This window comes from Carya illinoinensis, chromosome 9, assembly GCF_018687715.1.
Source record: "Carya illinoinensis cultivar Pawnee chromosome 9, C.illinoinensisPawnee_v1, whole genome shotgun sequence".
Classification (NCBI taxonomy): domain Eukaryota; kingdom Viridiplantae; phylum Streptophyta; class Magnoliopsida; order Fagales; family Juglandaceae; genus Carya; species Carya illinoinensis.
The window spans coordinates 33,518,569-33,533,518 of record NC_056760.1 but is presented as its reverse complement, the minus strand read 5'-3'; the positions used below and the strand labels follow the sequence as shown (position 1 = coordinate 33,533,518).

The 14,950-nt window shown below is 36.6% G+C and overlaps 1 protein-coding gene across 1 annotated transcript; it reads right to left on the bottom strand.

Annotated features, from left to right (window-relative positions):
- Nucleotides 1-1,026: 1,026 nt before the first annotated feature.
- Nucleotides 1,027-11,386, bottom strand: LOC122275773 (phosphoglycerate kinase-like). Its single transcript, XM_043085005.1, has 14 exons — nucleotides 11,245-11,386; nucleotides 10,978-11,155; nucleotides 10,850-10,890; nucleotides 9,390-9,660; nucleotides 8,863-9,206; nucleotides 8,450-8,735; nucleotides 7,130-7,197; nucleotides 6,451-6,693; nucleotides 5,041-5,116; nucleotides 4,697-4,773; nucleotides 4,569-4,618; nucleotides 3,755-3,839; nucleotides 2,201-2,299; nucleotides 1,027-1,977 (listed from the first exon to the last, which is right to left on the bottom strand). The coding sequence occupies exons 2-14, from the start codon at nucleotides 11,135-11,137 to the stop codon at nucleotides 1,747-1,749; spliced, it is 2,031 nt and encodes a 676-aa protein (XP_042940939.1). The 5' UTR covers nucleotides 11,138-11,155; nucleotides 11,245-11,386; the 3' UTR covers nucleotides 1,027-1,746.
- Between the last annotated feature and the right edge of the window lie 3,564 nt (nucleotides 11,387-14,950).

Here is a 14,950-nt window from a genome sequence, read left to right as displayed (position 1 = left end):
TTGTAAAATAGAATATTTATGACGTTAATTATTGTATATTCGTTCCCACTTTTTTCTTAAGAGGTAGCCACCCAACCGTTCGCCCACCTGCCCCAAGTGAGATCCAGATGGGTACAATCCATAATCCAAACAGGAAGGGGAGTATTACGTATTCTTTCAAAAATCTAGTAAAAGAAACCTCTAAGGCGGATGTTGAATTAAGATGAAAATTAAAAGTTGAATGAAATATTATTAAAATATTATTTTTTAATATTATTATTATTTTAGAATTTAAAAAAGTTGAATTGTTTATTATATTTTGTATTGAAATTTAAAAAAATTATAATGATTAGATAAGATGAATTGAGATGAGTGACTAAACGGGTCTTAAGAGTTACCATGAATAAGTAGGGTGGACAGTGGAGGGAGGAGATTCTACTCTTGCCTTCCTTCCCTCCCCTTGCCCTTTCTCCTTCTTCTTTCTCCTCCCTTTTTCTTTTTTTCAATTTTCTTATTCTCCTTTTTCTTCCTTAGATGCTGGAAGCTAGATGTATCATATTTTTCCTTTACCGCTGTGCATGCATTCCAACTGCCATGTTTCCTTGTTTCCATTATGCCTCACCTTCCCATCAAGAATCCCTTTTATGCATGATCTTCGTAGCCCTGATAAATCTCACGAATTGCCACATAGCACGGCAATATGCTCTTATCTTCAGGAGTTCACATGCATTCATGCTCTCTTATCCAAGAATGTGGGAGCGAATATTTTAGTTGAACCCTGGACGCCCTTCCTAGCATGGAAGCGTACATAATAGACTACTCGAAGTAGACCATCCACTAGATTGCTTCAACAACTGGCCATGTCCATAAGAGTCTTCTTCATGGTTCTTCTAGCTAAAAAAAAATTATAGAACTAGACCAATTTGTTACCTTCATTTTTCTTTTTTTTCTTTTTTTCTCTCGATGTTTTAACGATTACTATGAAGTATTTATTAAAGCCACCACTCCACACCCATTGTACTTATAATATCATGCTTAGCTAAAGAATAAAGAGACAATCCTACAAGTAATTATTAGGTAGTCTCGAAGCACATGGATATATGCCACTCGCATCCTCTCACAATAATTAGTTTATAAGCAATTTTAATCATAAATAGGATGTACATAACTTCATAATTATGTTATGGCTGTTGCATTATCAGTTTGTGGCAGGAATTGAACCACTACCAGAATTTTCTGACATAATGTGCAGCAGATGCCGTGAAACGTTGAAATTAATGGAAGAAAGGCACAACTTTGTGTTCCACGTTGGCTCGAATTTCGACGTCCAGATATTAGGGAATGAGCCTCTCCTATCTCTTTGAGAGGGCTATGTCCAGCATGAGGAGAGTCGTACAGGTTTAATGCTCCATTTTTGTCATGGCATCGATCTGCACTGGTTATTGCACTTCAACATAATATAAAGGGATATTTTAAGAGTGGCGATAAAGCAAACACACCATTTCTCACCATCAGTTTCCTGCATGCTATCAGTATCTGAATTGAAAAAATAATAATAATAGAGTTAATCTGATGCAGCATCTTACTTGTATTCTACTATTTCAAGATGATGTCGCTTGGAGAAACAATTGTTAGAAACAGTGGAGCCTAGCTGCACAGACTTTTGCTCACTTTTGTGTACTTTTTAAGAGGAGGGGCGTCCCAGACTCCCAGTTAGCTTCAATGGTAAACAATAGCCAGCTTTCACAAATCAATACTCCAGCAACTTCATTCAATACTGGTTGATTTGGAAAGCATCAACCTATACATTGGGGCCCCACGATATATAACATGTTGTTCCCAATCTGACCTAACTCCAAATGGGTTCTCCTCAAGCCACCCTTCTCTGGATTTGGTGTCTCCTTGGTCATGCACAACAGAAAGTTTGCCCTTGCCATATTTCAGAAATTGTTCTCTCATTCGGATAGCAACTGCTTCTATGTCAGATTGAAGAAAAACCTATTAAATACACAATGATGGTTAATAATCTGTCTAGCCGTCAGGCTACAATTTACAAACTGATTAGGGCATTTCCTGGTTGTCTGATTTTGAGCAAGCCGCAACATGATTAAAAAAAGCAAACAGTGTCACTTCACTTAGAACAGCAAACGTGTACCCAGTTTCACAATGGAAGAGTAGAAAACAAAATTAAAGACATTAGGACACAGAGAAACACTGTTACCTTTCCATCAGATGTAAGAAGATCTACTACTGCTTCGACTAATGTCCTCTGCAGCATTCGCCATCTATGCTCTGGTTTATTAAAATCAGGGTTTGGACACTATATGGAGAGAAAAAACAGAGGAACTTTTTATTTAAACTATAACTACATTTAAATTTATCAGAGGATGTTAAAGAAAGAATGAAATTAAAGAAAAAAGCAAGTGAATGCCATTGAATTTGTAACTCCTCATAATGCCATACTGGCCTATTTTGGGTTTCATTTTTTAGGGAGAAAGAGTCAAGTGAAACAACTTAAAGAAATACCTTTTCTTTTCCAACTCCCTTTTGCATCCGTATCAACTTCTAATAAGATTTACAATGAGAAATCTAAGAATGAAACCATACTTCACACTGTTCGCGAGAAATAACAACAATAATTGTGTTAAAATATTCCTCTCATTTTTTAAGCATTGGCAGTTTGGGAAAAAGGATTCAGAGGGAGTTCAAGTTCCACCCAACACTCAGCTGAACTGGACAATAGGGCAAAAATACCTGAACTGTTCTTATCCTATGTCCTAAAAGATTAGGTTCAGGGTTCATATCTGTCAAAAAGTATAATGAAGAGCTCTTTCGTTTCACTCTTTCCCTCCCTTCAAAGACCCTCATGCTAAAAAGTATAATGAAGACCCCAAAAGGTCTACACACCTGATAATTAGTTCTTCAACTATTATGAATCAAACTGATGTCAGGGAGGAAGAGGCAAACATTCCCAGTCAAAATAAATGGCAGTCATGGTCATACTAAAAACAACTCTAGTGCAGGAGGCAAAGACAAAGGCTGTGGTCAAGATCTCATGCAGATAACCAGCAGTAAGTAGAAGCCAAATGTTAGAGGAAGGCGTTATGGCAATGAAGTGGTGTTGTTGGCAGCATGGTGGGACTGTAGCCAAAGATGTGATGGTGGAGGTGTCAGCAAGAGTAAAAGTGCTAGTGAGAAAGAAGCAATAATTGTATTAGCAAAATGGCATAGTGCTGATAATTCTAGCTATGCAAAATATAAAATAAAAGATAACTCCCAGAATGGTGATGGCGAGATATGGCAGTGGGGTGCCAAGGTTGTTTGATGGGGGAGGCAGGGGAACTTAACAGTGGTACTGACACCAGTGGCAGAGTTAGTGTCATGAACCTAGCAGAAGAGGAGCCAGGTCATGGCCATGACGGCTCAAAGGAGACTTGTTTGTGGGAGGTGGTGATAGTGGCATTGCATTCTCTTATCTCCACAGATCTCACTTTGTGAATTGCATACCATAATGTAGAAAATGTAATATTGTGCGAATCCAATATAAATTTAAAAGAACATTCTTCAAGAATGCAATGCCAGCAAGACTAACTCGTATCCAATTTTTTCTGAGAACGCATTGTCAGTTCCATGACACATAAAGGACACAAAAACAAAAAGGTTCTTAAGCTTGAGCTTTTAAATTGCTATGCCTAATGTGCACATCAACAAGATCTGTATAGATTTAGTAAAAGAAGTGGATACTGCAAATTGGTTATGAAATTGCGGTCCTGACCTGTATTGAAACAAGAACCAAGTCTCCAGGGTAACTAGAAACTATGGAACGGAATGTTGACGTTGCATTTGTTGCAATGAAGTACCTTAAACAGATTAAACCACGAAAACATAGCTAAGATGATGAAATAAAGACTCAAAGTTCATAGTTCAATGCAGCAAATCAAAAATATTAAAACAGCTGCAATGAAAAATAATATACAAATGAAGCCCAACATATGCTTGATGCCATTTTTTTTCACCTAAACCCATAATAGTTTGGGAAAGACAACTTGCATATGAAAATGAAAACATTTATTGGCAGAGAAAAAAAGGAAAATCAAAGGGGCATCCACACAACTCACAATCAATTAAACAACATGATCTACCTGTCTAAATGGAAAACACATTTAACAGTATCATTTTGGGACAATGAAACTCTCCGTTTAGGTTGAAATGCAAATGAGCCATACATGTTTTGGTAATTTCACTTGTTGACCTAATCCTTTAATCGCAATTTTTTTTTTTTTTTTTTTTTGCAAATGACCTAATCCTTTAATCATAATGATAAAAAAACCTCATGTTTTGCACTAAATGGCTTCTCTCCATCAGAAATGGATAGAATCCTATTCTATCATTTTGCCCGTCAAACATGAAACCAGAAATAAAACTTCAAAACATACAGATAAGAAAAGAAAAGAAAAATTCACACACTGCAAAACTTCTTGTAGAATCTAGAAAACATAAACTTAAGTTTTAACACAAAGGTTCAGTTAGACTGAAATTAATTTTGAGGTGCATGATTTTTGTTCAGCCTAAAAGTTAATGGCCCTTACCCATTCTTTATTCCAGAGCGTTGAACAGAAGCTACACAATGCCTTGTGAGCTGAGAAAATAGAAAAAGGAATTAACAATATGATGAAGTTATGACTTGGAAACAAATGGGAACTGAAAAGCAGGAAACCTTTTCATTAATCTCTAAACCAAGAAAATTCAAATCTGTCCTCTTTCTAGCCATCCCCATAATAAAAAGTCCATTACCTGTCGACATAATGAAAACATCAAGCAAAAATGTTTTGCCTTTTCATGTTTAGGAGCTTTGGTTACGATCATAGAATCAAATGAAATCATATTTGTTCTTGCATCATTAATTTATATCCATTACTTTCTTTTACTGTATAAGAACATCACCGTATTCTTTTCATCTCAATTCAATATAATTTAAATAACTAATGTAAAGAAACTGAACCATGCCAAAAGAAAAGAAATGAAAAGAAAAATCATAGAAGGCAAACAGGGAAGAAGTACCGCTTCCAATATCTACTACCAAAGGTTGTGTTGGATCACAGTAAGTAGCATTCCAATTAATCTCAAATGGGTATGCCTGCACAAAGCAACTATGTTAAGCAATTTTAACAGTGTTATACCCAGCAAAACTTCTTATCCCTTCCGGCCTCTCAAATGAGAATACATAAGTCAAATCCCTTACCTCTCATGGTTTGGGGTGGGGGGGGGACATGGCCCCCCAAAAAGTTCTTTAATTTTTTATATAGTAGGCTTCATTTTTTTGTATGAAGTAACCTCCTAAAAATTACGTTTTTCTTACAATGGCCCCAAATTTTTATAACTCTTATATGGTAAGGAATTTGACTTGTATATCACAGTTTTTCTGCCAAGAAACATGTAAAACTAGTAACGTACTATAATAGAGGAAGAGTATTTGGCAGCTCATTTGATAATTCATAATGAGAAAGAGAGAACTTCATTTCAGGGATGATAATATATGAATTTACTTCCAAAAAAGACTGTAGTACAATTTGAATAAGATGCTAACTTCTTCCTGTTATAATTTTATTTTGGTTCATGTCTATAGCAAACTAGGAAATTCTTGTTTCTGAAAGAAAAGTTTTCTTAAGATGATTCTATAGACCTGTAGCTTATATCGATAGTTATGACATAATTTACTATGAAATTAAATTTGAATGGTTTGCTTTTATTTTATATATACACGCACATATTACACACCCACTTTGGTAGGTTATTCATCTCCACCCCCCCCCCCCCCCCCCCCCCCCCTCTCTCTTCCCTACAAAAAAAAAATCTAATCCATGTCCTTGTATGCATATATGGTGTGACACTTGGCATGGAAATAACACCACTATCTTAAGATATGAAGCAAGAATCCCAACATTTGTGATTCATATGATTATCTAGAGAATGGGAAAAGGTCTAAGAGATTTAATTTTTGTACATGGGCACTCTTTAATGCAAACATGATCTTTATGTTCTAATTCCAAAATTTCTAAGGCACAAAATATTAGGAGTAGCTAAATCTCTTCAGGGATATTAAGATACACAGGGTAAACTTATTCTCTACATTGTTTTATATAGGTCAGATATGGATGCTGTCCTCCAGAAATGAGTAATTCCCAATTTTATAACACAAGTATTCACATGATCCAACTATACCGACCAAAAATGAACATTGCTGAATGGATTTGGTTTTCCACCACGTCAATTGTCAAACATCATTTGATTTCTCACTTGAAGAACTCAATAGCAAGTCTCATCTAATGGTAAATCTAACAATGAGGAGCATCTGACACATTCAGAAGTGACAAAATCGTTGGTTTTATTCTATAGTCCAAGTTAAGCAAAATTCTTAGTTTAGGTTCTACTGCAGCAATAGAAATGATTGAATGAATTAATGAAACATACTCTATCTAAGGCCATAACCCCTGGAAGCTTTCTTCCTTTGAGAAACTCCCATACAACCGAAGCATTCACAAGCATATTAAAACCTGAGTCAGAAGAGGATTTCTTCATCTGAGCCATGCTCCCCACAACAGTTAAATCGCATTTTCTTTGACATAGAATATCAAGCATTTGAGTCAATGGAGATGCCCCATTGGTGTGTTGATTTGAGTCACTGAATTTCAAGGGACCAATCCATAGAACTTTCTGTATTGAAATAAGGAAAAGAATTCAGGTACTGAGAACAACAGCAAATCAGTACTGAGAAAATAAAGCCATCATCAAGTTAAAGAAGAATTTACTTAAGAATGAATGCTATGCATATTGGCAATCATAGAAAAAATTTAAATCAAATTTATATAAGGTCATGTCATACTTAATAGAGTACATGATGGGGATAGCCTTCTACCTTGCCAATTACCTTTCTTCTGATAGATGTACCAAAGACCTTCCCTTTTAGTTTGTCAAATGCTGAGATTTTTGTATCCTGGACTAAGTTCAGCATGCCATGGAAAAAGCTAATCTCTCTAAAAATGGAACCCTTTATGATATACTTAAATAATAACCCTCCCAGATAATGGCAGCCTCAAACTACAAAAACAAATGAAAGATGGAACTCATTTGCTTGCTATTCGTATTTTACCTCGCATTTTGTAAGCAAGGAGTTTATTTCATCCAATGAAACTGGCCCAAGATCAACAGGTACCCAACCTAAAACAGAAAAAACCTAATTCAAAATCAGTAATTACAATTATTTTCTGAAACTGTAACTCTATAATTATAACAACCAAAACCTATGATGTTAAAAACCACAAAATCCACTTGTTACTGATTTCCTTTCATTCTTTTTGTGGTCTTGCGAACTGAAAACACATGTTACCCACCAAATATTGAAAATAGCAATGGTGTCAAGGTTTCTACGGTCATTGATATATAGTAGCACCAAGCAACACATAAGGAACTGATAACAAATTATTGGACATAAAAAATAAAAAAAAGTTATAATTAATTGTAGATCTTTGCTAACATTGCTTCAGATCACTAGTTATATGAGCAGTGCATTTCTTGTGCTCAGGCTCATTTCCAATTAACAGGGAGAAAATGCTCCCCTTAAACTTGAGAGTGGCATGGAAAAATGAATTCATGCTTCTGAAGGATTGCCACCTGTACAAATCAATTGTTATACCATGCATCTTGAGAGTTATGGATATACAACTCAGTTGTTATTTATTGCCCTCTATACCTTAAAACCAACCACCCTTTCCCATTAAATTATCTCTTTCAATGGGATCACCAAATTAAACTGCAAGTGGATTGTTATCAGAGATCAATGGGCTCAAAGACTCAGTTTAACCTGGCCTCTTAAAAGGATATTGTCAAAAATATACAGTCAAATCAAGCATAAAAAGCAAACGAGGGCAGCTAGACACAATATGCCTAACTATGATTACAAGAATATATGGAATACCAAGATATATTAGCAATAAATTAAATACATATAAGTTGACTGCAAACTGTGGAGTAGACAACAAAGAACTTACAAGAGAACAACAAAGCTGTTCTAATACTGCTTACAGCCAAAAGTTGAAAGGAAGTGAAGGAAAATGGGAATTGAAACAATAAAGAAAAAAACTGGATGGTTAATAATGTATGTCTATCAACTCTTCCTTCAAAACCACATAGATAGCCTTTTTAATAAGAGAGTGGTTTTTTCTTTTGGGTGTGCACTTTTAAAGACCAGAATTTTGGCTATCAATCAAAACATTAATACAACTTCAGGTATAACCATGTGACATGCTAACAATATCAGAGATTCCCAACCATCACTTAAGACAATTTGTAGAAATAAGATAGAATTATGCCTGACTAGGCTACTTTTCATAAGGGTTACTCATTCCTCAAATAGTCTAATAACTAAAAAGTAAAAGCAAAGTTTCGCATTGTCAATTGAAACCAATCTCACCATCCAAAATTCCATTAGAAGGAAATAATTCCAATTTCCCAGGAAAACAATCATTCTTGCACCAAAAGTCTTTTGGATAGAGAATTTGTGTATTTCTATTGTATGCTATCTGGACTATATCTAAAGCTTCATTGAGTGCCCCATATTCCACTAAATCCAAGGGTACAGATAGACCCAATGCATGCATTATTTGAAATGACATCTTTCCAATAAAGACCAAACCATCACATCTAGAAGCCAAGAAATGCAAGGCAGCAGCTTTTTGAGAAAGATTGCCACCTCCAATCTGCATTGCATACATAATAAGCACAGTTTAAAAATAATAAGACAGTTCTGCAACTTCGAGAACTATAAAGAAACATTGCACTACTAAGCAAATAAATTATAACTTGTAACTAACGGTGGAGACCTACAAGTGCAACATAAGAATTTCCCCTTGTTTCGGCAACCTTCTTCAGTTGACATAGGCTCTCCTCAAAGTGAAAACCAGCTACACAGGAATGACAGAAGCGAGCAACGCCAACAGTTGATGCAAGGATTTTATGTGACAGGGAAAAGGAGTCGTTAACAAAAATATCAATTCCCCATGATAACAATTGAGCAAACTTTGAACAATTGGCAACTTCCTCTTTAAACTCAGAAAGATTCTCAAGAAGAAGGATATCCGCTTTCTCCAGGCCTTCCCTCTTTGATGGAGTGTGACAAGAAATGGAGCACATGGGAACAACTCTGCATTTAAGGATTGATGACAAGAAATCTGAAATATTGAGAACCATTAATTACGCCGGAACAACTCCTTAATTGAATAACACAGTAGAACATTCAGTTTCTGAATTCTACACTTAATGTCCAGCACCAATGAAACATGATAGCAGGAAACTATATCCAATATTAACTCAACGATGTCCTATATCAGAAGAAGGAGTTGGTTAAACATTACCTGCAGCTGACTCTGCATGAATAAGTTTTGGGTTGCTTTTTGTACACCAGTCACTTGCTAGAACTACTTTGGCACCAGATTCATATAAATACTTAATGGTGAAAAGCGCATTGGAGACTAATTTACTCTGCTGTTCCTGTTCCTCCCTGAACAATATGGCAGAATCAAATCGGACCAAGACAACTTTTGCATCAAGCTCCTCCTTGGGAAATTTTCTTAGAGTTTGTATGTGTGGGAAGGCATCCAATTCTTCTCCACTGCAAAGACAGGCCTAAGGGAAACGACTTAATACCACAGCCAACAAGAGTTTTCAGAGCTTCAAATGATGTAACAAGGCAATTCCGCGCAAGTCAATACCGCTAATAACTGGTTATGCAACATAGCATTTTGAAATGTTGGAGATATGTGTCTGCTGGGGGCATTGACCAAATTAAATATGAAAGAAATATTGCCGTTAAGTTGAAACTAAAGGGCACATTTCTTTATTTTTTCTGTAATTTCCAATCTCAAATAAGTATATAACAGTATTTAATCCTTAAAAGAAAAGGAGATAAACTTTAAAAAAAAGTACCCCAAATAAATATAGGTTTCTTTTCAATTAATTCTATAACTGCATCTTCAAAGACCTTTTTTAAAAATTGCAACAAAAATCCCAATTGTTAATGACTTCTTGATACATAACATGGAATTATGCTAGGAACCCAGCTGGGGAGGGGATCGTGCGAAGTGAAGTGAAGATAAGTTGAACAAGAAACGGCGCCATCTGATTCAGTGAAGGGCAGCTGAGGAAGCTAATAAAATGTACCATTTAGGTGTGTTAATGGAGTGCAGCGTTTTGAAGGAGGAAGCAATACGGGCATTTTGAGGAACTAGTTCTAGAGGTTTCTGATGTTGTAAGAACAAGACAGCAGTGTTTTATTTACTAAGTATTTGGTAGTGGGTCTTTGTAATGTGCACCGTTTGGGACTTAAAAAACATCAAACGAAGCGTTTTGTTTTACTGTGATGTTCTTTAGTTTTACGTTGGTCAGTTTATCAATTTTACTAGTTGGTTAGAGAGTGTTGTGGATGATCTGGAATATGGTAGTTGGTGGGAATCAGAGGGAAATCATCTGGAAAATTATCAATAGCTTTGATCTGTAAGGAGGTTGGGTTCCCTCGAAGAATCCCTTATCAATATACGTGTGACTCTTTTTAGCATTTTCACAAACACCTTTCAGCCATCTCTTATTTCCATTACAGCACCCATTGTTACAGCTCCATTCATTTCCTTAGCTACATCATAGCAATTCACAACAGGGTTCTAACAAATTAATTATTCTTAAAATATTTCGCACACTATTTAGGTACATAGAGTGAGACTTAACACTAACGAATTACTGAAGAAAGGGATTCTAAAACATAATCACTAGCAGGAAGAAATAACTTTGAATGATCTAAGGAAACGGGGCATTATGATACCTTACATCTGAATAAGCACTCAACACGAACAACTACCATCCCTGTAAAACATAACTTCCCCATTTCAATATAGAAACATGGAAAGAGAAACAACAGACATGTTAAAGTAATTATTGAAATTATTCAACCTTGCAAAGACAACTGAACTTGAAGACCCTGATATTTCTGAAGTTGAGCATAATTTCCCAAGTATGAACAGGACTTTTGCTGAAGAAACTTGGGTCCATCGTAGAAACGAAGTTTATTTAAGCAGAAAGTCGCTTGGACTATATTCAGAAGCTGACTCATCACCCTGTTGCCCCTTATCTGCCAAATTGGAGCTGTAAACTGCATTAATTAAAACAAGAAACCCTACGTAGAAAACAAATATCTCAATGATGAAAAGAATGACACACGTAGAAAGCAATACTTTCTCGACAAGCGGATGGAAAGAATCTTTTTAAGTACTGGATGGATAGAGATACAAATAGAACCGGCTGATCCTCTTTTATCTTTTTTCCTTCAGAACATATGTAACGGTGTAGGAAAGGGTTTGGCTCGGTCTAGTGGTGGCAATATTTGTGATACGACTGTTAATTTAATACAAACACGATATGATAATAGCGGATTTGAATTTACTCTCAATAGATTTAGGTCAAAAAGGTTTAACCTATTAATACACGATTATTTAACGAGTCAACTCGTTATGACTTATTAAAAAAATTAAAGTTACAATTATACCCTTATATCTAAAAATAATATTTTTAAAATTTTAATTTCAATATTTTTATTATTTGGATTGTAATTTTAAACTTGCAGTTAGTTTTATAATTTTTATAGATTTTGTGATTTTGATATTTATATAAAATCATACTAAATTTAATCAAATCAAACCAGTTAATTGTAAGATAATACACGAGATTTGTGGAGTAGGCTAAGTGCCTAACTCAGTAAACAAATATATGTATTTATAGACGTGTTGGTTACAATGTTGAATTTGAATTACAAAGATATCTGCTAACGAATTATAACAAATTAATCTTAAGATCATAACAAACTATTTTAAATATACAAATCTGTTTTACAACTTCAGTATCTTCCAGATTGCTTGAGAGATCTTCACAGGTTGTTAAGTGAGATCTTGAGATAAATCTTCAGTTGTATTGAGTCAACACCCCCTTGCAAACTGATGGGGAGGAGCCGAATCATCAATTTGGACCTCAAAAATTTAAATCTCGTAGCAGTGTGACCCTTAGTAAAAACATCAGTAATTTGGTCGGCTGTTGAGATGTGTTTAACTTGAATATCCTTGTTGAGGATTTTTCTCTTATGAAATGATAATCCACTTCTATATGCTTTGTTCGAGCATGGAAGACTAGATTTGAGGCCAAAGCAACTGCTCCAATATTATCACAACAAACAATTGGACATTTTGGTAGAGTAATATTTAATTCTTTGAAAAGCATCCTCATCCAATAGAGTTCTACCGTGACTAATGCAAGTGATTTGTACTCGGCTTCAGTGCTTGAACGAGATACAACACTTCGCTTCTTTGCACTCCATAAAATCAAGTTGTTGTCAAGAAAAATACCATAGCCACTGCTGCTTCTTCAATCATCTGAATTGCCTACTCAATCAGAATCACAAAAAGCATGTAATTCTATGACTGAAGGAGTATAATAGAGACCATAGTCAATTGTACCCTTAAGATATCTTAGAACTCATTTTGGTGCTGTCCAATGTCCTTCACGTGGGCTGTGCATGAACTGACATAATTGGTTTATAATATAAGCAATGTCAGGTCTGGAGATAGTGCAATATTGGAGTGCACCAACTACCATACGATATTGACTCGGATCAGGAAGTAAATCACCATCAAAAGCTGTGAGTTTCTTCCCAGAAATTGTTGGAGATGAGATAGGCTTAGCTCCAGCCATTCCAGTTTTATCTAAGAGATGAAGAATATACTTGCTTTGTCTCGAATGAAGTCCATTAGAGTCGTGGGAAGCCTAAACTCCAAGGAAATAATTCAGACTGCTAAGGTCATTGAGTTGAAACTTAGTACCAAGTTGAGCAATAAATTGAGTAATGGCTTTCTTATTTGATCTTGTGATAATGATATCATCAACGTACACAAGAACAAATAGTTGTAAGCCATCCTTGACATAAATAAATAGTGATGTATCAACAGAAGATTCCATAATCCGAATTCAATGAGTTCTTGAGAAAGCCTCTTAAACCAAGCTCTTGGAGCTTGTTTTAAACCATATAAAGATTTGTACAAACAGAAAACAAAATCTGGTTGGTTTTGATCAATGAACCCTCTTGATTGTTCCGTGAAAACTTGCTCATCTAGAATGCCATGTAGGAAAGTATTCGAAACATCAAGTTGATGAATAGACCAATGAAAATTAACAGCCATGGCTAAGATTAGTCTAATAGTTGATGGTTTAATAACTCGTGAAAAAGTTTCAGTAAAGTCAACACCATCTCTTTGATCAAATGTGAAGCCCCCAAATCCCCACACACGGACACGGGAAAATCGAGACGTCCGGGTAATGACATCACGGGTCACCACCCTATCGACGAGTGCCAAGTGTGTGTAAAAGCAATGAATGTGCACGAAAAACACGCAGCGGATAAGCAAAGTCAATAACTAAGTACCAAAATTTTTTCTTAATTTAATACAAAACTGTTTAAAACATACATAAATAAATATTACAAAACACAAATATAGTTTTAAACCAAATAACAAAACTTAAACTTCAGCACCCCGGCGGAGCTGCATCCTCGGGCTCAGCCTCCTCCTCCTCACCCTCGATCTCTGCACCAAAATCTACGGTACCAAAAATGGTGCCGCAGATAAGTAAAATCCAAACACCACCAGATAAAAACATATAGAACTCAAATAATATGCATGAAAGGATGCCAATGCACAAAACCCATAAAATCATATTTTTTCCACACACGCCAAAAATCTCATTTGGCCCAAAAACATAACCTTTCCAAATATCACTCCAAAAGTCACATTTGGCCCATATCAAACTCAAACTGTTAACCAATTAATTCGTATGCACCATGACCTTCCCTAGGGGTCATCCGCACACCCTGGCTCTAGTGCCACACCTCAAGTAACGATCACGCATGTGACACCTAAACGAGCGATACCCAGTTCTGTGCCCCGCGCGTTCGTAGCCAAGCATCCTCTAGGCTCTAGTCCTCGCCAGCGAAGGGCCACGGAGTCGGTGCGTAGAGCGATGCCCGGTTCCGCGCTCGGCGCGTTCGTAGCCAAGCATCCCCTAGCCCCCGCTCCCGTCGTCGCCCAGCGACAACTCAGGGAACGTCACTCAGTTTATTACGCTCTCGAGTGACCAGAGGAGCGCCACCGGGATAATACCCCATCCCGGCTTGGGGTCGTGATACACACGCACCCGAAAATCCACTTACGCCAATAAAACATGATTTTTTCAAATTAAATAAAACGCATGTGCATGCACCATGTAAATGCGATTTCAATGCACAAAACGATCAACCAACCATAAATCAATAAAACAAGCAACTCCGTCCTCCATCCATCCGACCCCCGAACTCCTCGGACTCAGTCCGGAATCAGCCAACCAACAACAAATAATTATTGAAAGAGTAAAATATATTTAAATCTAAAAATAGGGTTTGGAAAATACTTACAATGCTATATGGTATTTTTAGAAAGCTCGTGGCGTTACAAACGGCGGAAGAAAAGCAACGTAACAGTGAAATTTCACCGTGGCCATGGATTGTAAAATACCCACTTTTGAACGGGGGCAAACCAAGGCTCGGGATTGATAGGGAATGGTTTAAGGATATTTATGAAGCTAAGGGAAGTAGAGTTTGGCCGTGGGTGGCGGCGAAGAGGGCGGAGGAAGGGCTTAAACGCCCAAAACGGAAACTAGCTCGTGGGAGCTATTCCGGCGACTGTTAGAGGCCGGAAATGGGTGGGTTAGGACGACAAGGAGTCGGTGATGAAGTGGTGAAGAGGTAGTGGCCGGAGGTGGAGCGACGGTGGCAGATCGGAGCAAAAACCGTGTGGCTTGAAGGGCTTTTTCAGCTAAACGGCGGCACGGTTGGGGATGCAATTTGGTG

Excerpts from the sequence above, each read along its gene's own strand:
- LOC122275773 (XM_043085005.1), bottom strand. The coding sequence starts at position 11,137 with ATGAGTCAGCTTCTGAATATAGTCCAAGCGACTTTCTGCTTAAATAAA. Across the intron at positions 9,661-10,849 it reads AGTGCTTATTCAGATGTAAG|GCCTGTCTTTGCAGTGGAGA; the intron begins GTATCATAATGC and ends CGTTTCCCTTAG. Across the intron at positions 4,619-4,696 it reads GTTTAGAGATTAATGAAAAG|CTCACAAGGCATTGTGTAGC; the intron begins GTTTCCTGCTTT and ends CTATTTTCTCAG.